Source organism: Bacillus rossius, chromosome 16 (genome assembly GCF_032445375.1).
Source record: "Bacillus rossius redtenbacheri isolate Brsri chromosome 16, Brsri_v3, whole genome shotgun sequence".
In the NCBI taxonomy this organism is placed as follows: Eukaryota; Metazoa; Arthropoda; class Insecta; order Phasmatodea; family Bacillidae; genus Bacillus; species Bacillus rossius.
Window position 1 is genome coordinate 1,906,383 of NC_086343.1, and position 25,262 is coordinate 1,931,644.

General features: G+C 35.5%; 2 protein-coding genes across 4 annotated transcripts; both read left to right on the forward strand.

Annotated features, from left to right (window-relative positions):
* On the forward strand, positions 1-25,022 carry LOC134540426 (CD2 antigen cytoplasmic tail-binding protein 2 homolog). Of its 3 annotated transcripts, none has more exons than XM_063383169.1 (7): positions 1-281; positions 2,284-2,442; positions 6,582-6,748; positions 15,730-15,868; positions 19,881-20,056; positions 20,759-20,903; positions 24,066-25,022. In XM_063383169.1, exons 2-7 carry the CDS (start codon positions 2,292-2,294, stop codon positions 24,119-24,121), a joined length of 834 nt encoding a protein of 277 aa, XP_063239239.1. In that variant the 5' UTR covers positions 1-281; positions 2,284-2,291; the 3' UTR covers positions 24,122-25,022. The 3 variants fall into 3 exon arrangements, with proteins under 3 accessions (XP_063239239.1, XP_063239237.1, XP_063239238.1); XM_063383168.1 differs by having other exon boundaries at positions 97-262; XM_063383167.1 differs by lacking the exon at positions 24,066-25,022 and having other exon boundaries at positions 86-281; positions 20,759-21,007.
* On the forward strand, positions 7,319-13,724 carry LOC134540425 (myb/SANT-like DNA-binding domain-containing protein 3). Its single transcript, XM_063383166.1, has 3 exons — positions 7,319-8,490; positions 8,771-8,991; positions 9,138-13,724. Exons 1-3 carry the CDS (start codon positions 8,190-8,192, stop codon positions 9,579-9,581), a joined length of 966 nt encoding a protein of 321 aa, XP_063239236.1. The 5' UTR covers positions 7,319-8,189; the 3' UTR covers positions 9,582-13,724.
* Positions 25,023-25,262: the final 240 nt, after the last annotated feature.

Consider the following 25,262-nt stretch of genomic DNA (forward strand, 5'->3'; position numbering starts at 1 on the left):
AACATCGCAGAAACTCTACATTTTACATTTTCAAGTATAAAAGAAATGTGGCTTACAAGAGTTGAATTATAACTCGAAAAGAGTTATTTCTATCAAGCAGTATTTTTAACTAAATTGGACCGAAGGCTATACTGTAAATAGTAGTTATTTTGGATGCTGTTTATATCTGGGAGTAAAATATGGTTTATTAAATATTGTGTTGGGAGAATGTAATGCGTTTTAACGTTTTAAGTTCGTATTAATTATTGTAAGGAGTTTAAAAGTACGTAAGTTCCAGCAAAGTAAGTAATATTGTACTTCATTACTACTTGATAATATACTAAGTATATTTTTACTTTGTTTTCTTATGTTATGATTCTTACATATGTATTTTTTTTTATTTCCAAAATTCGTTCAACAAATTCTTAAAAGAATATAGAACATGTCAATAAAGTCAACAAAAATGAACAATACAAACAATCAAATTAATAAAATCATAATATCACATCAAATTAGTACTAATTAAAACAAAAATATTAAATACATCAATATACAAACAAATCATCATAAGTTATTCTAAACATTATTATAATATTCATTTAATGTATAAAATAATTTTCTAATAAATAGTTTTTGAGTAGAACTTTAAATAGTCTTGGGTTGCAATGGGAGATTGCTTTTAGTTTATGAGGGAGTGCATTGAAAAGTTTTATGCCAGAGTACAGTGCACCTTTTTGATACCTTGATGTATTATTACTTGGCACATGCAAGTCGGATTTATTTCTGGTGTCATAAGTGTGTATTGCACTGTTATTATCAAAACTATCATTATTTTTAACTACAAAATTAATTAATGAGTATATATACTGACACATCATAGTAAGTATCCTTAGATTCTTAAACAATGGTCTACAAGAATCATAGTGATTAACATTAGACATTATTCTAATAATTTTTTTTTGTAGTAAAAAAACATCATTAGCATAGGGTGATGATGCCCAAAAAATGATCCCCTATGACATTACAGAATGAAAAAACAAAAAATATATTTGTTTTAAATAAAAAACAAATACAGTTGCTGATAACGATTGAAGTGCGAAACAAGCTGAACATAGTTTATAGTCAGAACAATTTTAAATATTAATTTCTAATTTCTAATTCATATCTTAGCTGTGATAAAAGTTCGGTAACACGTATTCAAGTTCATACTGTGATCATCGTGCCATTGATCCCGTGGTATATTATGATACTTGCTGGTTTATTAACGTATTTATAAAATTGGAACTAACAAAAACTTATGATATAAAATGAATTATTATATCTTAAAAATATTTCGGAAAGAAATATAGAGACCATTTTTTTTTCTATTATGATATGCAAGTGTTATTCGAAGTACTAAAAGAAAACAGTAAGTATCATGTTCTACTGAATATATACGAGATCATGTCATCAGGATCAAGGGATAAACTGGGATACGAGGTACTGAATAATGACCCTTTTTGAAAACAGCCCTGGGAGCGCTATACCCTAAGGATCCCTGGAGAACCACAGGATCAATTTGTGGCTAGTATCAAAATAAACAGTAGGATGGCAACAATAGGATCCCTCGTGGAACAAAAACACTGCAATTATATCATAAAGAACAACTACAGACATATATCACTATGTTTACATTACTAAAAGGTATAATAAAAAAAACAGACAAACAGAACATTTTGAAATGTAGTCAAAGTAACCCACTCAACATGATAACTTTGTTTTTACAATAGCAAGGTACTTATCATGCAAAATAAATTAATAAAACATAATTAATTTTAATTGTACATAACAAATGTTGGCACAGTTTATCAGACCTTATATTACCTGGTGATTATCAATTATAATGTATCCAAGATTAGCCTTTAATCCGGTATGCTCATGATCTTTTTACATACTAAATTAAAACATCAAGCATCATGTACCACAGAATCAATGTATACAGGATTTTGTCAGGATGAAGGGATAATCTTGGACTCATGATACAGAACTTTTACCTAAATTAGTTGTGCCGCTTACAAATACTATAAAATATTAAAAATTGTTGACTAGGTTAAGTTAGCTACATTTTATATTGGTAATTCCTAATCAGTCGTTCAAACAATTGTACAATACTTATATAGTAACCTCTGTGCTGCAGTGTTATTTACTAACGATGCATTAACATCAAACTTTAGCCATGGCCCATCACTTCCTGTAATTGGTCACCGAGTCGTCTTTAAATCTTTGCCATAAAGGTTTTAAATAACATATTCTAACGTGTTTTAGAAACTGCAATGGCAAAACGCAATTTAGAAGAACCGTCTGTGGAGGGAGCGAAGCGTGTGAAGTTTGAAGATGACAAGAAGCATTCTTTGGACTCCGACGAAGAGGACGATTACGCCCAGCGGAGGAACTATGACATCATGATGGATGATGACATTGAAGGTGGTTTCACACGTATTTGCAAAAAAAAAAAAAATTGTAATAAGTAAATACTGAAAAATACATGCTTAGTCTTATTTATTACTATTGTTATAAGGTGCTTGAAATGTTTTCGTTGCTGGAAAACTTAAAGATATTAGTTACTATTATAGCCTATTTATAGTCTCTTGCACATTATTTTACATACGACAGTGGCAAGTTTCTCAGCTGTCAAACTCATCAGTAGGGACAAGAATATGTGGTGCACTGCGAGAAAACCGAAATAACGCCGAAAAGCATGCCAAAACACTGCATAAAACTGAAATCTATGTTCATTCACCATATAGCCCCGATATGTAAGTTTTATCATGGAATTAAGTAGCATTTAACCAAAACTTAATTAAAATCATAAAATAAGTAATCTTTTAATGTTTAATATTAAAGGAATATAATTTCCGGACAAAAATTTTACCTAAGTGCTTGGATCATAAAAATACATTTAAATTGTTTTATTCAGGGGCGTAGCCAGGGGGTTTTTTTAGGGGTTTAAACCCCCCCCCCCCCCCCTTCCCCTTAGCAACAAATCTTTAATTAATTTCTTATTCATCTCTCAAACAAATTTCATATTAAAATTAATAAAAATTTTACCATTACAATATTTAAATTTAATTACCGAAAACTGCTAAAATAGTACTATTTTACACCTTAAAATCCAAACCCCCGGACAGCTCGCTTTAATACGGGGTGGTGGGGGGGGGGCATGATCTCTTATTAATAACTTCTAAATGGCAACTGCTTGCTTATTTATTTTTATTGTTCAGTTTTAGACCAATTTATTACTAATTATTTCATCATAAAAATACAGCATATGAATTATAACACTATGTTGATGGAGTAGTGTTACAAAACAGCTTTTATAAAAATAAAATAAAAAAACCACTGAAATCTTGTGTTTAAAAAACAAAATTTGACTAAAAATAAAACAATAAAATGTGGTCCTTATGTGTGTGTGTGCTCGTCACATTCACATTGATGTTTGAGTGGTCAAGGCGTCCGGGTGTTGGGGGGTCTGAGCCCGCACCCCCGACTGAGGTTTTATTCTGAGCTGTATCGAAGCTGGGTTCAATGGGAGACACATGGCGGATGTTACATCGAGTTGGTGGGTGTCAACCTTCATTTTTTTACACTTTGACGAAACACCAGTAGCCACAAAAGTTGGTTCCGCTTCATCATGTTTCGGCATCCTGAGTTTTTTTTTTTTTGCCATACTCATTCTCGGTATCAAATGATTTGCATCAACTTTCGATATTATGTGCTGTTTTTCTTCAATCAGATGACAAATCCTTCCGTTTACTGGACCTCTGCTACTTGTAGATGTCATTATTGTGCTGTTACATTTATGACTATTTCACGCACAGAAAGTAAACAAACTATTTATTTACTAACATTTTATTATATTTATCGTTGTTTGTTTATATTTTTCAGTTTGAACAATTTATTTTGTGTAATTGAACGTCTCTGCGTGTGTCGGAATCTCTGATATAATTCAAGCTGACAATTAAGCAGCAATTGACTAGACCCCTCTAGGGCCTTATTGGTTTTAACGGTGATTTAAGCTTTTGACACTGATTTTATATAAAAGAGTCTTTATTGTTGAAAAATAACATTTTAAATTTGTGACGTTTTGACACTTTAAGACGTTTTGGGTGAAGTCGGATTTTATTACAAAGTGTTAATTTACGTTAACGGTGTTTTTGTTCCGGCCAATGGGAGGCCGAGTTGCAATAATGAAGAGTTTGGAACTAAAATTAAAAATAGAGAGTTATAAAATTGTGGCGTCACTGTTAAAATCGCCGGGGTTTAGATCCCTTGATAATCTGATATTCTACGAAGCTATTTAGGTCATCCAAGAAAAAGGATGTTTTCAAACGACGTTTACATTAATTTTATGTAATTATTATAGGGCGCATCAGAACTGATGCGATTTTAGGAGTGAAAATACGTGAGTAACATCTGACTCGATTTCCTCCATCGCAAATGACCGTGTCTACGAACCAAAAATCGTCATATCTGTTTCCCTACATATGTAAAACATTTAATTAAAACGTGAAATTACGTCAAATACTAAAGACAGACGTGTTTTGATTAATTTCACTCTGAATACACAATCCAATTCCTATACCCAGAGGTTAAACGGGATAGGATCTCACGGTGTTTTGCTGACACATATAATGAACTACGCCGCGGTACATGTTTTTTTTGAAGTGAACTTTGAAAGTATATACGATAATTTATTCATTTTTCGCCGCACCTAAACTGAAAGCACCGAAAACGGACTTTTGTATATGTATTCATGTGTGCAACCTAATTCCTGAGCTTGGTAAAACACATATTTAGTTGCCATATGTCAAGTTATTAATTTGAATATTTATTGTTTTATTAAATACGACCTAAAAATCACATTTGTAATTTATTGTCTGTATTATGTATGTGAAAATATCCCAATTCTCCTTGTTTCAACAGTCTAACTATTTGTCCTGAAATTTTTACAAATTTTCTCTTATGTGTATTGCCCTATTTATTCTTTAGAAACACCTGACATTATACACATAAGAGTGGCGCCCATAATTATAATAATACAGACGTTTCAGTGGAGCGACCGATCAGCTGATCGATATAGAGCTAGGTGCAGGGCTATACTTTGGCATAGAGCTAGCTGCAGCCATACCAAAAAAACAACAACATAACACAATATGTCATATTATTAGGTTTATATTTATATTTCTTCATTTGTTTTTACACAACAGTGTTAGATTGAGACACTACACTACCTTCTGTAATACAGAAAGTGTCAACTTGATTGAGGTATTACACTGAAGTACATACACTTTAGTTACATTATGCACTGGTTTTCACAATGCTAAACTTTTATTATGCTTGATAACCTTTAAATCACCCCAAAAAATATTGCAAACTAAAACCCCTTATTTGCAGGTCATCAATTATTGTTTACTTAGCACAATACAAAGTGTGTGCACAGCTTGCAAATAAAAAAAAACAGCTTAACACACATTGGCTGGTGGTAATCTGGTTTGCTGTGTATTCGTCATGTGGTATAACGCAAATAGGGAAAATGGAACAGCCTCTCAGTCTATACGAATGCAAGCAGATGATTCGTCCAAAAATTCACTTGTAACAGCGTGCAGAGTGTGGTGCAGGTTTTAATGATCTTGTGTGTTTATCATTCGTCAGATATTAATGGCACGAATGGGGGAAATGGCATGACTTTTAGTCTATACGAATGCAAGCAGATAATTTGTTGAAAAATTCACTTGTAACATTGTGTGGCGTGTGGCACAGGTCTGCAGGTGTAAGTCAGGAAACAAGGACTGGGCACGGAGGTCAGGAGAAGGTCCCTAAATAAACAGCAGTGGTGCTGGGAGTCATCAAACATTTATTTGCTAAATTACATTTTGTTTTTTGACCCTCACTTCAGTTTATAGTCGCATGTTAAATATAAATAGTTGGAAACTGTCAGCTTAGTTTGTGTGGAAATTATCTCTGGAAGGGGTTTTATTTTCTAACTTAAAAATTGCAAATTGTAGAAAATTACTTATTATATTTGCTAATGTTTAATTTTGGTTGTATCTATTTAAAAAAACACCCTTTGATTAAAAAAATAAACTCAAAAAATTTGCATTAAAAGGTTCGGAAAAAGTCGTGAAATTGGTTGACCAATTGTTTGTAGACACCTGGGCTGAAGCTGGCAGCAGTGCGAGAAAGACAGGTTCGTCTGAAGTGAGTAAGAAGGAATTAAAATTGAAGCAGAGCAGCAAAAAAATACATGTTGTAGGTAAAGGCTGGGACACTCTCGGGAGTTGCACGCTGCTGCTACACTTCCCACGTGCCAAAGTCTTAATTTTCACCTTGCCGAGCGTGAAACCAGGTGAGATCTGCGAGGAGCCTCACACGGGCGTCGGTGGTCAGGAGGGACTTGGAGATGTCAAAGAACCAAATTTCTTATTGCCGTATTCCAATGTTCGAAAAGAAATTGAAAGATGGTACAAAATTGTAGTGACATGGCGTTGGTTTGGATGGGAAGATGCACCCACCTAGCAGGCCCACGTGACGGGGATCGGGGTGGGGTGTGTCCGTGCGTGCAGGGCAGGAGGAGTCGACGCTGACCCACGACGGGGCCACCAAGATCACGCCCTTCAACATGCGCGAGGAGCTGGAGGAGGGCCACTTCGACGTGGACGGCAACTACCACTGGGAGCAGCGCGGCAAGCTGGTGGCCGACGCCTGGATCGAGAACATAGACGACTGCCAGGTGCGTCCCCCCCACCCCGCCCGTCACCTGAGCTGCGTCTGTGTGTGTGTTGTCGAACTTCTAGTGCAGTGAGATACAGCCTGCGTGCATCTGAAATACCTAGCACGACAAATTGTTAATGTCAAATAGTTGAGAACTTTTTGTGATTTATTGCTTATTCAGTTATTGTGTCTATGCATTTTTTTAAAAATGCAATTAATTCAATTGCGGTTTAAAAATCCACTGCTTAAGATTCTGTTTAACTATAAAGAAACTGTAACACACATGAGACTTAGGTGATTTATTGAGAAATTTATATTTTTTTTCTGCAACAGTATTCATACATTAGTTTTATATTTAACAAATAATTAGTATACAATTTAAAATATCAATAGTACTCTATTTTATGTACATAATATTCTTTTTTATGTATACATATAATACTTTATTTATTGTATATAATCAGCTAAATCAACACAATAATTTTCTAATTTAAATTTTTTCCCCCTTCATTTTATACCTCTTTATTATCTTTCAATGTATATTACTCTCTCTTTAATTTTATTATTTTTTAGATCAATTTTTCTTAGATTCCTGTGAAGTATCAAAAAACAAAGTTTAATTGTTCTAAAATTGATTTGAAAAATAGTCTATATTCGTTAATATTGTAATATTTGATTTAAAATTCAGTTCGAACAAAAATAAATACTATTCGCAGAAGCCTAATAACTAGTGATGGGTCGAGTCACCCTATTTCAGCATCGAGTCGAGTTCGAGTTAAACAAAGAAATTTATCTTCGAGTCGAGCTCGAGTCGAACTCATAGAAATTTGTCTTCGAGTCGAACTCAAGCCGAACTCATGGAAATTTGTTGAGATGAGTCAAACTTAGCGAGGTTCAAGTGGCAGAATGATGAGCGAAATAAATATAAGTTAAATATTTCTCAATATAATATATGTAATTAAATATGAAAACTTTGAATTATTGAAGGTTTCCCTACACATTTTGATTTTTGTATTTTTTTTTAATCTTCATACTGACGCTTTAAGTGAAAATGCACATCCAAGTGACGAATCAGACGTGAATTTGATGATGACTGAGTCTTGTATTTTTTGCAGCATTTGCATTTAGCTGTCTGATGATCAAATTTTTCAAAAAATTCCCAAATCTCTGCTTTTGATTTCTATTCGTCACTTTTTGACGTCCCAGGCCGTACAAACATATCTATTCCACTAATACTAAGGGCCGGTTTCACCAGTCGAGTTGAAAATCCCGATGATGTTATCGAGATAAAAAGTTAATCTTCCATTTCTATCTCGATAAAGTTATATGTGTTTCACCACATATTATCTTTCTCTGAGAAAATCGAGATAAGTTTAACTCGATCTTCTGAAATTATCGCGATTTTCTGTTTGTAAACACCTTTCGTTATCAAAGTTTGGCTAGAAATTTCGTAGGCTATTATGGCGAGCCAAGGCTGTAATTTGTCAAAGAAGCAGAGAAATAAAAATACATCGCAGCAGGAGAAATACATTCTTTTAGATTTAGTAACTGAACATTTCAATATCATTGAAAATAAAAAAACAGATGGTGTTTCACAGCAACAAAAAATGAAGCAGTGGCAAATACTTGCAGATACTTTCAATTGTATGTCTGGAGAACATCACAGGACTGCAGAAAATTTAAAAGCGGTGTGGGAGAATCTCAAAAAGCACACGCGAAAGACTTCTGCTGATCAACGAGTTCAAGTATTAACTGGAACAGGTAATATATTTTTTGTCTGTATATCCTGGTACATTATATTTAGGTACAGCAATAAATATTGTATGCATTTTTATCCATAATGCAATTTTACGAATTGTAAACATGTGCAATAACAATTTTTTTAGTTACTTGAATTAATTGTAATATATTAAAGAGGTATCTTGGGTGGAGTTGGAATCAGAACTATAACCTTTGCACTGTCAAGAAGACACTTCGCACTATACCACCAGTGGATATGAAATATACACCACATAACTAAATTAATTCTGTATTTTTTCAGGTGGAGGTCCTTCAAAAACAGTTAGTAAGGATCCCATTTGTGAGAGAGTGCAGAGCCTAATCAAACCGACTATCGATGGTGCCAAGAATCCCTTCGATTCAGATTCAGATGCAATAATATTACCATTTGATGCATCAAATAGGCCTACTGATGAGGATGACAGCATTCAACTGGATGTCGGAGCAGAAGTGGATGTTTCTTTCGTGGAGACGGCAGAGACAGTTAGTAGGCCTACACTTTATTTTGAGAAAACCTAATGGATGTGTCACTGTGCATAGTTATGCTTATTAATCATGTATAGCTATAGCCTATGCACTGTGTTAACTTTATTTCTCTCACATAATGTTCAAATTTAATTTTTCCACAGGTAACTCTTCCAAATGGCGACTGGACGCATTATACTCCAGCCATGCTCAGCAGTCCTGTGTGTTCTGCCCTTCGACACTCCAATAACAACTCGGCTATCACAAACACAGTGCAGACCAATACTACTGATTCATGCAGTGCAAGTAGTGGGAAGGCAATGCCTCCTAGCAGTAGGGGAAATGCTTCAGTGCAATCTCCCTTTACTAGCAAGCGGCGACCAACCCCGGCCACCAAAGTGAAAGAAGTAAGTGCTGTCAATGCAGCAAAAATCGAACTAATTGAACTTGCAAAAAAACATGCAATCGAGGAAAAAGAAGTTATGAAAGAAATCTGGGAACTGCGGTTACAACAAGAACGAGAAAAAGTAAAGCAGGAAAAGCTGCAAACTGAACTTTTATCTTTACAAATCTTGAAAATAAAGAAAGAACTAGAACATTTGCAGTAATTTAATTGTTCTTATGTATTAAACATTTGCTCAACTATCATGACATAATTGTTATATATTACATGTATATTTACAAAGTGATATTCATTGTGCCTATTAACAAACAGTTTCAAGTACAAATGTTAAGAATTATATAAAAGATAATACATGTTCGCTTATGTCACATTATTTTGTATGATCTAAGCAGTTTTACAATGCAAATGTATTAAAATATTCCATACATCTTGCTATATGTAGTTATTTTCACCAGCAAATCTTCAAGTTGATGGCATCTCTGTGTGACATATAGATCAGTATGACCTACAACAAACTGAAAATACACAGAGTGATAAATAATCGTATCTTAAATAAGTATTACAACACACACACACATATATAGGTATTTAATTATAGGTATATGTAAATTTCATTTACCTCCTGAAATAGTTTTCAATCAGTAAATGCCTGACACTGTCATATCTGGGCCTTCTGTTTGCATTTTCGTTGTTCTGCTGTACATTTCCTTCCTCAAGCAACTGTTGCCAAGGGAGGTGGAGATTGAGGTTAGGGTCGTCTGGAGGGAGTTCTTCCCCAGTTTGTCGCAGGATATTATGCAGCACCCCAGTCGCTACAATGATGGCAAACGAATGTTCTAATGACACTCTCAATCCTAAAGATAAGACTGGGAAACGTCGCTTCCAGCAACCGAATGTTCGCTCTACAGGATTTCTTGACCTAATTTGCGACTCATTAAATAGGTGTTCCTGTGGACTTCTGGGATTATCTAATGGAGGCATTAGATATGACCTACAAGCATAGCCCGCATCAACAAGTAGTACAGAATCACCATACTCCCCTCTCTCAAAACATGCCCTTCTGTTGCTATTGTTGAATATGGTACTATCATGTGAGGAACCAGGCCATCGTGCAACAATATCTGTAATTTCCAATTTTGTATTACAAATTACTTGCACATTCACAGAGAAGTAACCTTTTCTGTTACGGTAGAATTCTGCATTGTTTCCACCTGCAACAAACATAAAACAAGCTTGTATGTGGATTGCAATGTTTAATAAAAAGGTAGCATAAAATCAGTGTTTAAACCAACCTGGTGACTGGATTTTTACATGAGTGCAATCCATAGCACCAATAGCCCTGGGAAATTTAGCAATTGCATAGAAATCCCTTTGTGCTAAATTCAGTTCTTCCATCGTCTCTGGGAATTTAATGAACTGCGGTCGAAGAGATGCAATTGCGGAGCTAACCCTATGTATTATTCGGTGAGCTGTGGGTTTACTAAAGCCAGCATAATCCCCAATGGTTAGCTGGTTACAGCCTGTAGCATAAAATCGAAGTGTAGCCAGCAGTTGGTTCATTGGCGACACTGACATATTCCTGTGAAAGACGAAAAAAGTATGTTGAAGGTTGTAATGTAATGTTCGTATAAATGAGTTTTATTTTACTTGTCTATGATTTCATATACATATTTATTATTCTACAGAAACAATTAACATTAGGAAATAATATTAATATAAACTTACTTTTCGGGAAACTGTAGTTGATTTTCCATAAGTTCCAAAACAAACATAGTCGACTGTTTTGAAAGGCGAAAATGTATTTTAAAGTCTTCTTCATCATACATTTCAAAATAATCGCTTCTATCTCGCATCCATCGTGGCCGACGAACAATGGCATCTTCTTCATCACTTTCATCTTCAAAAATCAAATTGTACATGCCTCGAGCCATTACAATTTTTAAAATCTCCTCTCGTCACTTCGTTTTACAATATTATCTCGATAATAAGACTTTAACCACGAAAATCGGTGGTTAAAATATTTTATCTCGATAACACTAAAAGATCGAGATATTCGGAGTGGTGAAACGGGATATTCGGTTAATCTGGATAATTCATTACTTTATCGAGATAATTTCGCTTGGTGAAACCGGCCCTAAACCGTTTATGATTAATACGACGCCGGCGAAGCAAACTCAAGTGTAAACATAAACTTCAGCAGCCTCAATTTTCCGTTCGGCCATGGAAAACTGGTTGGAGATTTCAATTATTGTTGATATCAATTTGCCAAAGTGGCAACATTCCCTGGCTGTATGATGACTTACGTAGGCCATTGGCCCGGAGTTAAAATGGCGGCTATCTAGTGTTTAGTAGTAAATATTATTTGGACGGCTTTTATATAAAAAGAACCAAGCGCCATTTTTTACATTTTTGAGATATACCCATAACTGAATGCATGAAACACGCTAAATTCTTTAAAAAAATAGACCAAAGTGATATCTAGACTGTGCTGCTATTTGTGAGCACTTGAACCAACAACCATTTTGCATAGAGGTTTTCTACTTTTATTTAAACTGAACCAAGTGACATTTGGCGGTTGGTTCTGTTTAAAGAATATTTAATGTGTATTTTCTTTCTTGATTTAAAAAGAACCACGTGATATTATGGTGATTCAACAGTGATAATATTGTGAAATCAAACAGCTGCTGGATTCAATTTGTTTTTAATTCAATGTAGATTTTGAAATACTTGAGGGTACAAAATTCTGTAAGTTAATATTAGATTTGTTATTGTGTGTGTTTTTTTTTTTAACAAGATCATGATGTATATTGTCAAAAGGATCATACAAATGATGATGAAGACTGGGATGATAGTGTTCAAGATCCAGACTACACTCCACATTTAGATTCAGGCAATGAAGGTGAACATAGAGAGACCAAAGACATAGAGGAAGAGAATAAAAATAATAGTAATGTACCTGAAAAGTTAGATGGGCAAACGACTCAAAATAAGAAAGGAGGTAGACCTAAAAAGATGAGAAAACGAAAGCATGTAAGTCAAACATGCCAGTCACGGAAAAATCTAAAAGACAGCATCAAACCTCATTTCGTAGTTAAAGGTACTTACTTTAGTCCCAAGAAATTCAATGATTTTAATTGCAACTACCCCAAACGATGCAAAGACAATGTTAATATTGATTCTAGAAAAAAAATTAATTTTGGGATTTAGGATTTTATGATTGCCAGACTGCTTTCATTGCTGCACATATTCAAGAGGTAAATGTTAAAAGAAAGAGGTCATCATCTAACAAACGACAATACACTAGAAAATACGAACTGGACAAAGTGAATGTCTGCAGAGAAATGTTTACTCATGCCTTGGGAGTATCAACAAAACGAGTCAACACATCACTGAACAAAATTCGCTCCGATTGTGTAACTGACAAGAGAGAAACTCAAAGAAAAGGTGTGCCTCGAATTTCTCCCGTTGAAATTCAAAAAATTAAGGATCACATCAACAAGTTTTGTAGGTATAAATCACACTACTGTCGGCGAGTGAGTGGTGATACACAATACCTATCTACAGAACTTACAGAATCAAAAATGTATTAATTATACAGAGAGAAAAATGAAGGAAATGGAGCAGTAAGTTTTAGTTGCAACAGAATGATACTTCACAGAGATTTTAATATCAAACGGAAAAAGCTGAAAAAAGATACATGCAATGCATGTGACAGATTTCATGCAGCAATGCAAAACTGCAACAACATTGAAAAGAAAACAATTATGAATGAGTTAAATGTGCATCAGTCAGAAGCTGAAGAAGCAAGAGATGCAATGAATCGTGAGCTTAAGACTGCAAAGGAATGTGAAAATGTGGAAATGTTATGTTATGACATGGAGAAAACATTGCCTCTGTCTAGAATCCCAACAAGGGATGGGTACAAGGCACTGCCGGAAGAGATGCCCAAGAAGTGGGTTCCAGCTTGCGAAAGCATATTGTTACTCATGTCGGAAGGAATGTCACAGACATCATTTTGTGGTCTGACTCGTGTGGGGGCCAGGATATGAATATCAAAATGGTACTAATGATGAACACATTGTTTGGTGATCCAAACTCACTGAATTCTGTGACACTTAAGTATTTAGTTTCAGGTCACACCTCCCGAATAATTCTGATTTTGGCGATGTGGAATCTGCCCTAAAACAACAGCGACTATATACTTTGGAGGACTACATAAAGGTAATGGAAGGATGCCGTAAAAAGAGAAAATTTGTTGTGACACAAATGCAGAATGACGACTTTAAAGGGACCAGTGAAATAGAGAAAGAGATCACCAACAGGAAGATTGACACAGAAGGAAATAAAATTAACTGGCTCACACTTCGTCAAATTAAATTGGAGGGATGTAAACCACAAGTTCTTCAGATGAAGACCAGCCATTCTCAAGAAACTTTCATTGATGTTAACATTAACAAAAACAAGCGACGAGGGAGACCCTCAGATGGATTTCAATCATCTAAATTAATTTCCCTGTGGCCTGAAGGAAAGCCTATAAGTAAGGAAAAGCTTAAGGGTATTAAATCTATTCGTCATCTTATACCTCAAGGAGTATGGCATTTTTATCAGAAATTTCAATCGAGTACAGAGGTTTAAGATGACATAGATGGCTTTGGGAATAACGCAGACTTCACAATGGAAGATTAATAATAAATTGCTTTGTGTTTTATGCTGAAATGTGTAAGTAAAAGTTTCTTATAACCAACTGACTTTTAAAAACATTTTTGTGATTTATTTGTCATCTCATATGGTATAAGTTATTCTTTCAGGGTATCTGGCATTTTTAACACAAAGCTTATATCCGATACATGAAGAACACTTGCCAGATTGTTTTAAGACTGATTATGTAGATTTGCAATGGGCAATTACTGAACGATGGGTATTAAGGTATTTAAAATGGTGTATTATTTGTTTTTTTGACAACGTGACCATGGCATTCATGTTCCATTATACTTGGTTCTTTTTAAAGAAACTCTACTTTATTTTATTCAAAGAGAACCAACATCCATTTTTACTGATTAAACTATGATAGGAAGAGAATTCACAATGTTGTGCATAATAATAAAGCAGCTTATTATACCTGTTAAAATATTTTACATTGATTTTTTTATGTAGATGTTTCATTATTTTTTTGACATATGGATACTTTGAACAGTCTTTTCTCAGTTGTGACTGAATGGCGCTTGGTTCCATTTATATAAAAGCCGTCCATTTACTTCCAAAGCTGCCCAAATATTACCGTGGTCTTGTTCATGACTGAATCTAGAGAACATTTTTAAAATTCTGTTATAGTTAAATAAAGGTATTTTGTTGCAGTTATAAATATTAAGTGCATATTGAAGGATGGGATACACTGTTTGCGGTTACACACGATCAAAAATAATTAATCTTCCGACTTCGTTTTCAAGGTTTTCAGTGTTGGATCAGAGGTTTTCCACTAGGTAGGCCTAAATAATACATTATATTTTATTTTAAAGTGCATGGTTTCGGATAAGTACCTACCTTCACTATTGGATTTGTGCAACATTATAGTCGAGCCAAAAACTAAACTTTGACGAGACTCGAGGACACGATCTTAATCAACTCGGTTTTCGAGTCGAGTTTAGTTTCGCCGGCTCGACTCGACTCGCTCGATTTTTCGAGTCTCGACCCATCACTACTAATAACAATCATGTTCTTGCAAGTAGAAAATATATTTTGTGTTATTTTAAAATCGTTTTATCATACATAAATAACTACCATGTAAAAAAAAAGTTACTTTAAAAATTTTATTAGAAGGAATTGAAGAAATCTTGAAGCATGTTCATCAGGTATTTATAAACACCCTGGTCCAATTACAGAATGTCCTCACCTATAAGATTGGGGAAAAGTCATGGAAGTTGGTTTGGTCAGGGAATTTACTTGAAATCCTGGAAAAGTCAAGGAATTTCTCCAGTGATACGTAGTAATTTGAGGGTAAGATTTCATGTTCCATTCTGTTACCCAGAAGGTTACAGCATTTTTTTCTCTCAGATGTTTTTAGTGCATAGCTATCCACACTATAAATTGGTATTTCTGTTGAATTTAAAATGAAATAAACAAAGAAGAGAAAAAAGGACTAGGCCAGCTAAGGGTATAGTGGAGGCTGCATTTTCTTTCAGAAAATTGCAAAATAGGTCAATTATTGAAAAATATTATCAGAGATTTTGAAATTTTGGTCAGGGAAGGTCAGTGAAATTTGATTACAGATTTATATGGCCATCTTAAATTTCCAGTTCTTTATTACTCCGGGGAGGATTGGGTGTGACGACACGCGTGGTGGCGTGGTGTTGCAGATAGCGGACCGGCCCATAGTGAGCGACTCGGATAGTGAGAGCGACGGAGGGGTCCCGTTCGACTCGGTGCCGGTGTACCGACAGCTGCTGGCGCTCATGCGGCCGGGGGAGACGGTCAAGAAGACGCTCTGCCGCCTCGGTGAGCGTCCCCTCTCAGGCCTCCAGTTTGTGAACACACGCCGTATAAACTTAGCAGTTGTTCACTTAGTGTAATATCACGGGCGTAAAAAAAAACTCGCAATTGATGATAATTACAGCAGAACCCCGATTTTTCATTGCTTTTAACGTTTTCCCGTTATTCACGTCATTTTATTTTGGTCCCGTTTTATCCTCATTTGACACAATTCAATGAATTCTATTGAGTACAAAACGCCTACAATCTGCTCTCCGCAATTTTGTTTATTTATGTATGCCTACATGTTGCAGTGTCTCACCTGGCATGCAACGTTTGTGGCATCCTTCTAATTACTTGTGTAATGAATTGTCAGTAACAAGAAAGAGTTAAGGTAACAGCCACTTATAATAAGCAATTTTATTAACAGTACTACTTCGCATGTGCCTAAACCAGAGGAGGGGAGGGAAAGAGTGAGCGGGAAGCAGGATACTTGTGGTGGGGGGGAAGAGGGGAAAAACAAGGACATATCTTGAGGTCTTCTGTTGTCAGAGCCGGTGCAATGTTACACTAAGAGAATATATGTTGAAAATATCTGTGGCAGAACAACAGGTATAAATAAAGTTAATTTTTTGGACTAGCCCTTAAATAAAAGTAATGATGAAAAAATGGAAAAATCAAAATGGGACGTGAGCCTGCGCCGTAAGACTGAACTTCGTCCGGGTTTCTTTTATTTTTTTTTTAATTTTATTTTTTTGTTAATTTTTAATTTTTATGAGAAATATTTCTAAAGTTTGTCTATAGAGCTATTTTGTGTGCATTACTCAGCGGGGGAAAGCCAGAATATAAACTTCAAGTGAGTGATATTGGTACAGTTAGTCTGGCAAAAATTTTAATTCTGAAATTTTAGAAGTAGAATACCTATATCTTGTTGCATATATCGCGGTACCAAACCCTCTACATAACACATAATGCAGTGCTGATGCAGTGGAACTTCAGAACCTGGAATGAAGCAACGGCATGTGGAGCCACGTCTGAAATCTGCCCCGCTGGGGCCGGAACCCGGACCCATCGCTTGTCTCCCTGAGCTCGATGAAGCCAGCCACAGGCCTCGGGCGTGCTCGCTCTCCTGTGTGAGTTCTGCTGCGGACCAATCAGAACTCACACAGGAGAGGGAGCATGCTCGCCGGACGACTGTGACGCCATTGGCCACACCAGGGACCACTTGCTGACCCTAGCATCTGTTCCCGATGCAGCTGTGCGGGTCTACAGGCTCTGGGTGAGCTCTGTGGTCCTCGCCGTGCAAGTCAGGGCGACTGGCAAAGTGTGTGAAACGTCAGTATAGCTTGGCATGCATTCATGATCCAGATGTATATCCTACTATCTATAACAATCATGCTATTTTATTTAACAAGTTTAGTTTTGTAACCACTTACTCTCTGTTACAAACTAAAATTGTAAAAGATAATTGTTTTTAACATATCTGTTGTACTGTTACATAGGTACGGATGCAGAAAAGGAACACATTTCCACACTACAGACTTGTAATACCTACTTCTTTGGAACTGTGTATCTATGCATTTTCTTTCAGTGTGTTGTTTTGCCATTTTGTATTTGTGTATTTTAACAGCTATGTGTTCGTTGTTATAATCAAAATTGAAGTAATTTTTATGTTAAAGATGATCTTGTGCTAGCTGTGATATGGAAAATCTTTTTAGCCTCCATTTAAGTTAAGCTTGTTTTGCGCACTATTCAAAAGGTATGTTAACGCATGTTATTGGCTGGAATTGTTTTAAAAATTATGTGATAATGAACTAGGAAGTAAAGATTAAAAAAAGGCTCTTCTACAATTATGGAGGAAGAATGTATATCATTTTGGCTTGGCCCATTTTATGCCTTAAAGGATATATGTACTAGGCATATATCCGAGTTGAATATGTACTGTTTATAGTAACAGCCAAAAGAGCCCAAACGTTTTTCTTATATTCTGTTTCTGTGGCAGAAGTATTATTCCGAAGATAGTCAAGTATGTATACAAAAATCAGTGGTTGATTTTGTAAATGGCCATAGCCATTTTGGTATCTTCTGGGTAAGTTTAACTGTTTACCAATTGAAATTATATTACTATTTTTGACTACCTGAACATAGACTGATGAACCAGTAAGCTTTGATCATAAATTAAGTCTGCAATAGTCGAAAGCTAAATCCAGAGGTAATGTACTGTTATTAAAAGACCTCTGCTTCTAACCGACTGAGCATTAAATTTTCGTAATTCTTTTTGTTTGAATCCTGAGAATTAAGAACTGATATCAAGCATTTAACATCAAATTGAATTAATTAATTCATGAACAATATCAATGAACCTTTGAACTTCTGGTATTTTGAGCTCCATTATAATTTCTTTGCTAAGTAATCACTAATTTCTTGTTTTTATTAATGTGGAAAATATTGTTTTCTAACTAACAAGAATATATTATATTATTTTTAATACTTGTAGGTCTATTTTAGATAGCAGTTTACTAAAATACATTGTGTATGTTTGTTGTTAAGTTTATGTGTTTTATGTTGTTAAGAAAAATAGAGTATAGTAAAAGCCAGAGAGTTGTGTCAGATCTTTGAATGTTTAATTCTGAGTATTATAAGTTTAATAATACGAAATTCAATCAAAGGTAATGAACACGACACAAAACCACACTTTAAATACTAAATACTATATTTCTCAAAATAACAACATACCTACACTAAATAATAATCCAGTCTATTCTAATATATACACACAGTAGACAGGTACAAACTATCCACTATTAACTATACTCCTATTTGTATTACATATTTGTAAACAACTATTGAAGTAGTAGTATGTTTTATAAGAAACTGGCACTGGTAATATCAATTACTGACATATAGCAGTGTTAGTTCTAGAGAGAACAAACAAGAACGACACCATGTGATAAAATAAAGCCTAGTGTATGCGCAATCTGTGGTGTTTTATTTTTTTTCCCCATGTTCTGTACAATTTTTACACCTTCATTTATGTGTACTGTCTTTGTGTGCAGTTCTGCTTATTCCACATAGTGAGGTGGTGCGAATTTAAAACTTTGGACTTGCATTCGGGCTCATATCCCGGGTAATGCATCCTGATTTTGGTGTCCCGCTGTCTCTCAAAATCACTCCAGGCAAATGTTAGATCATTCTTTATGTTGGTCATGTACAGTCCCTTTCCTAATATCCATAACTTGCAATGTGCGTCCATTTCAAACACTTCATCTGGGTGTTTTGTTGCAAGTATTGTAAGGCCAAAATGCAATGTTTACATAAGAAGTTTCAACTTCATAAATCTCTATAAAGTCAAGGAATGGTTTTTTTTAAATGCATAATGATAATGTGATAAAAAAAGTACTGAACTAGAACCCACGCCTCTTGGTCAGTGCAAATTTTTTTTATAGCTCTCAGTATACTGCATTCGGTAGGAGTGATTTTGTGAAAATGGAACTGAATTCAATGAACAGAAATGTGTCACAAAGATGGTGGACCCAGGACCCATGTGGAGCATCTAACACCCTTATATATTCATTTCCATAAACATTAGGAGCCATATCAAACGTGTTGGTGTGCCAAATGAAACTTTGTGATGGAGAAAATACCCTGGAATATACATACTTGGTGAACTAAAATTTGTCATTGTAAAAAAAGTAATCTCAAGTTTTAGAAATTCCCCTTAGAAAAATTGGCATTACAATGATATTAATACATTTTCTCCTTGCATTATGCTTAACAGGCTCGGTCGCGCACTGGTATGTATAGCATGCAGTTTTAACCTAAAGAGATGTGGCTCAAATCTCACCGCTGGGGAGAAAAAATATTCCTTTTTTTTTTTTTTTATACCATAATAGTTTAATATCATTTAATAATAATGTTAGGGTTCATCGGTAAGAATTATTTACAGACTTATTTCGGTCATTTAAGCAAAAGTTAATATACAAGCATATCATTGTGAATCGCCGGGCTGATTGAAAGACGGGACGGGGGCCGGTTGCAGGGGGCAAGAAGCCGCTGCTGGCGTCGGAGCGGTGGCGCAGGAAGAGGGCGGGGCAGGACTGCGACGCGGGGGACAGGAGCCGGGTGGTGGAGGTGACTGCCCTGGCCGACCGCCTGCTCACGGAGCTGGGCAACATGGACATATACCAGGAGACCTACGAGCACATCACTGCCCTCGTGAGTGCGACACTCCTCTCTCTCTCTCTCCCTTGGAGACGTTTTTCGATTTCATTTTTAAAACATAACATAAGATATGGGTTTTAACGGTTTTATTTTTTATGACATGTATATATTTCTTAGAAAGATAGCATATTACTGGGAAAAAATATGTTACTTAAATGTTGCATGACAGTGTCATATTGACCAATACATGATGAACTTTTACTGTGTAATAATTAGTAATAAGCATGTTTAACTATTTGGAATAAATAAACTGAATCTTTTATGCATTTTTGTGTTTGAGAAGAATTCAAATGTTGTAGTGTGAAATTGAAAAAATACAACTACAAGATTTATTCAAAAGAAGTGAATTTTTTTTTTTTTTTTTTTTTCAATTTTTATAATGTTATATCAACTTCATGCTAAATAAATTATTTTCATTGAATTTAGTATTTAAAAGATTATATATTTTATATTTGTCATTAGAGTTAAGCTTTGATTGAAAATGCTGATTAGTTTCATGATTTTATTTTTTAAATTTATTTATTTATTTAGAATTGTGAGACGCCCACTGACAGTCATTAGACTTGGATGGTGGGCACAGCTAATATACATGGACAAACGTAGGTTGTCACCGCAAACATATGGACTCCCACATATTAGGGAAATTTCTATTAAAGAACGGACACCACAAGATGCTGTGTGTGTTCCCCTCGGCAGGTGAGTGACACGGAGACGAAGAAGGGCAAGTCGAAGGCGAAGAGCGCGGCGTCGGCACCGGACGACGTCCTGGACATGTACGCAGACGACTTCGACGAGAAGGAGCGGGAGCGGCTCGAGAAGACGGACAGCCACGGCACGGAGGGTGAGGGCGAATTGGAGTACCGCACCGCGCCTTTACTTCAACTTGTGCATTTTGTTTATCTGTACAGATAAAAATATAAATGTTCATTTGTTCAAAATCTTAAATTTCCTAAAGTTCTTCACAGATAGCTTCAAAATTTTGACACAACGTTGCATTCAAATACGAGCAAGTTTTTGTATGCCCATGTCACACCTGTGTTTTTTGTGTGCCGCCCCTCTTCTGCTTGTGCATGCGTTAGGCAGAAGTACAAGTGTTGGCAAGGCCTCTGCCTCTTTCATGGTCAGGTTTTGTAGCTGTGTGTTTGACTTGTTAAAGGTCACTAGTGCGGTGCTGACCGCGACAAGACCCTCAAGCTTCGCATGGCCTTATTTAAATTTTCATGAGTCATTGTTTGTGTGTGTGATTTGGACGATGGGTGTGCTAAAGTAACGTAATTAATACTTCAAGTGCCTTTTTCTATTCTTCTGTTTTTTTGATATAAGTGGTAGTGATGGGTCGAGTCACCCTATTTCAGCATCGAGTCGAGTTCGAGTTAAACAAAGAAATTTATCTTCGAGTCGAGCTCGAGTCGAACTCATAGAAATTTGTCTTCGAGTCGAACTCAAGCCGAACTCATGGAAATTTGTTGAGATGAGTCAAACTTAGCGAGATTCAAGTGGCAGAATGATGAGCGAAATAAATATAAGTTAAATATTTCTCAATATAATATATGTAATAAAATAAGAAAACTTTGAATTATTGAAGGTTTCCCTACACATTTTGATTTTTGTATTTTTTTTTAATCTTCATACTGACGCTTTAAGTGAAAATGCACATCCAAGTGACGAATCAGACGTGAATTTGATGATGACTGAGTCTTGTATTTTTTGCAGCACTTGCGTTTAGCCGTCTGATGATCAAATTTTTCAAAAAATTCCCAAATATCTGCTTTTGATTTCTATTCGTCACTTTTTGACGTCCCAGGCCGTACAAACATATCTATTCCACTAATACTAAACCGTTTATGATTAATACGACGCCGGCGAAGCAAACTCAAGTGTAAACATACACTTCAGCAGCCTCAATTTTCCGTTCGGCCATGGAAAACTGGTTGGAGATTTCAATTATTGTTGATATCAATTTGCCAAAGTGGCAACATTCCCTGGCTGAATGATGACTTACGTAGGCCATTGGCCCGGAGTTAAAATGGCGGCTATCTAGTGTTTAGTAGTAAATATTATTTACTTCCAAAGCTGCCCAAATATTAACGTGGTCTTGTTCATGACTGAATCTAGAGAACATTTTTTAAATTCTGTTATAGTTAAATAAAGGTATTTTGTTGCAGTTATAAATATTAAGTGCATATTGAAGGATGGGATACACTGTTTGCGGTTACACACGATCAAAAATAAAAAATCTTCCGACTTCGTTTTCAAGGTTTTCAGTGTTGGATCAGAGGTTTTCCACTAGGTAGGCCTACATAATACATTATATTTTATTTTAAAGTGCATGGTTTCGGATAAGTACCTACCTTCACTATTGGAAATTGTGCAACATTATAGTCGAGCCAAAAACTAAACTTTGACGAGACTCGAGGACACAATCTTAATCAACTCGGTTTTCGAGTCGAGTTTAGTTTCGCCAACTCGACTCGCTCGATTTTTTGAGTCTCGACCCATCACTATATAGTGGATGTATATATAAAAAAAAATTTTGATTAAGTACCTGGTGAGACCATCTACACATCTATTAACACAGTGATGACAAATGATAATGCAACTACATACCCTGTTGAGTTTTTAAACTCATTATAGTCATCAGGGTTGCCGTCCCATAAGTTACACCCAGGTTGCACATCAGTATGATCTGTAACCTGGATGCACCAAGGTTGTGCAATGGCACTAGGTTACACGTCAGAGCTGAAAAGGCATATCAAGCAGGCCACCAATATCACCAGAGGAGCCAAAGGAGAGATGGTATTGATACCACGTATTCCCATTATTCATAATATCTCGTACAGTAACTTTAGTATCTCTTAACCATGTGTGAGAAATTGTCTTCCAATGCAGTTTTGATAACTGTATTTTTTTTTTTTTTTTTTTTTTAACTTTTTTTTATTAAGTTCTGTCATAAAAAGGTAATACTGTAATATACGCTACAGTCAAGCATAGAATGATTATAATCCAAACAACAACAAATAATCAAATTTGGCGAAGTGGCCGAATTTGAGTTAAGAATTGCATTGTGTGGTGGTACGGCACCTGTGATGCACAAGTCCGACTCATATTTAACCGGTTTATTTAGTTAAATTTAACTGTTAAACTGCAGGTGAAACTGTGGGTCACAGCTAGTAAATCATATAATTGTTACAATTTGTAGTTCAAACAGATATAGCAGGTCCTCAGGGCCATTAAGAGAGGGCCGGAGAAAAATTATGTACACCTTTTCAAACCCCACAGTTAAAATAAATGTATCTAAAATCTGTATCATTCACAATCTGTAAACATTGTAAATGTATCTCATAACTTGTAATGTTTCCTATGAATTATATTAACTATTAGCTATTGCCAGGCATGCGTTGCTATGCCTCTTTCAAATATTTATAATTTTTTTGAAGTATGTACAAACATACAAATCATCTCTCTAGCTATGTCCCTCTATAAATCTTACTAAATTTCTCTATATATAAAAATCCCTCTATTTCTCTCTATATCTCAATCTATCACACTATCCATATTTCTCTACATCTCTATATCTCTATATATATCCCTCACTCTATATCACTATGTCTATATATTTATTTTTATGTATTCTTTTACCTGTTACAGGTGTGACATCACATAGGTATACGAAAACACGCACATATTCAAATGCAACTTTGTGTCAAAATTTCAAAGGAATCTGTGAATCACTTTTGGAGATTTCAGATTTTGAATGATCAAACATTTACATATTTATTTTTAAACATGAATAGACTTGTAATTTTCGTCCTGTCGGGGTAAACCCAAGTATGAAAACTATCTGGAAATCAACCAGGCCCTGGGGGCTAAATGCCCCGAGTCAGATCCATGGAATCATTAGGTCTCTTTAATTACAGCTTAGATTTCATCCTTGTGCTGATCATTTGTACTGCGTCCTGTCTGGTGGTAAATGAGTAAACCCCGTGTGTGTGTCGGGTTGCAGACAAGTTGAGCACAGTTGGCGAGCCTGAAGGTGCAGCGCTGGCTGTGGCAGACTGAAGCACGGGGCTTGGAGCAGGTGTTCAGTCGAGGGCCAACTACTTCCTTGCATCGAGCTGTGTTCCACTGGAGGCTGCAACACCTCCGATACCTGGACGTTACCGACATAGTGTGGAGACTTGCCTGTGGGCTTTCACTTAAATCCCGAAGGCTGATAGCGATAAGAATTCATGAGTTAAAATATCTAAAGCAGTTGTATATATATGTGCTCAAATTGTTATCAGAACTTTGTGTTGAAATGACAGCAGAGCTGTAAGATAGGTTACAAATGACTGAGGTTTGTATTATAACAATACTGTCAAGTTTTATGGATTGTTCCATAATTATTCCTGATTTAGATATCCAGGTTTGGAATTACAGTGTGTTAATTATTTTAACGTCTGTTCAAGGGAAGTATTTTATTCTGATAATTGAAAACCTATTTGTAAGAAGTGGAACCAACCCGAAGAACCAGGAATAAAATGTAAATTCTACAAATCACAAATCTGGCGCATGTACTTTGTGTTTGGCTGTACATGTGGCAAAATAAATTTTGTACAAGTCAACTTTTAAGTGTGTTGTAAAAACATTTTACCCTAAATATATAAATATATATATTGCACTGCTTGCAATATCAAATGATACTTTGATAATAGACATTATGTAAACTAGTTGCTTGGCTTCTGGGTTACAGCCACGTACAAGGTGAATATATTGGTGATATATTCATCTTGGATGTGGCTTTAACCCAGAACCCAAGCAACTTCAGACAAAGGTCTTTATTAATTGTTTAAACTAAACAGAAATTCTTATAAATTCTGATACTTGCAGTAATTTACCATATTTTATCACATAATTGTCACACTCATATAACCCTCACACCGTTATTTTCGGGCATCAAAATTAGAAAAGAAAAAATAAATTAATGTTTTTGGTCCCACTGTTGAGTTCAAGCGCTTTGTGTGGGTGATAAACATGACAGGATAAAGCACCGTGCAACAGCAATTGGTTTTCAAGTTTCTGTCGGGCAGTTTGGTAGTAATGGGAAAATGAAGTAATTTCAATACTTTTTTAAGATATACCTGCATGATACGATTTCCCATCCAACACAGTCAAATGTTTTGGTCCCGCTATTTTCTGGATAAGAAACTCGTTATTTTTA

Coding starts and splice junctions, on each gene's coding strand:
- LOC134540426 (XM_063383167.1), top strand. CDS start 2,292: ATGGCAAAACGCAATTTAGAAGAACCGTCTGTGGAGGGAGCGAAGCGT. Junction 2,443..6,581: donor GATGGATGATGACATTGAAG/GTGGTTTCACAC, acceptor CCGTGCGTGCAG/GGCAGGAGGAGTCGACGCTG. Junction 6,749..15,729: donor AGAACATAGACGACTGCCAG/GTGCGTCCCCCC, acceptor GTGGTGTTGCAG/ATAGCGGACCGGCCCATAGT.
- LOC134540425 (XM_063383166.1), top strand. CDS start 8,190: ATGGCGAGCCAAGGCTGTAATTTGTCAAAGAAGCAGAGAAATAAAAAT. Junction 8,491..8,770: donor TCAAGTATTAACTGGAACAG/GTAATATATTTT, acceptor GTATTTTTTCAG/GTGGAGGTCCTTCAAAAACA. Junction 8,992..9,137: donor TCGTGGAGACGGCAGAGACA/GTTAGTAGGCCT, acceptor ATTTTTCCACAG/GTAACTCTTCCAAATGGCGA.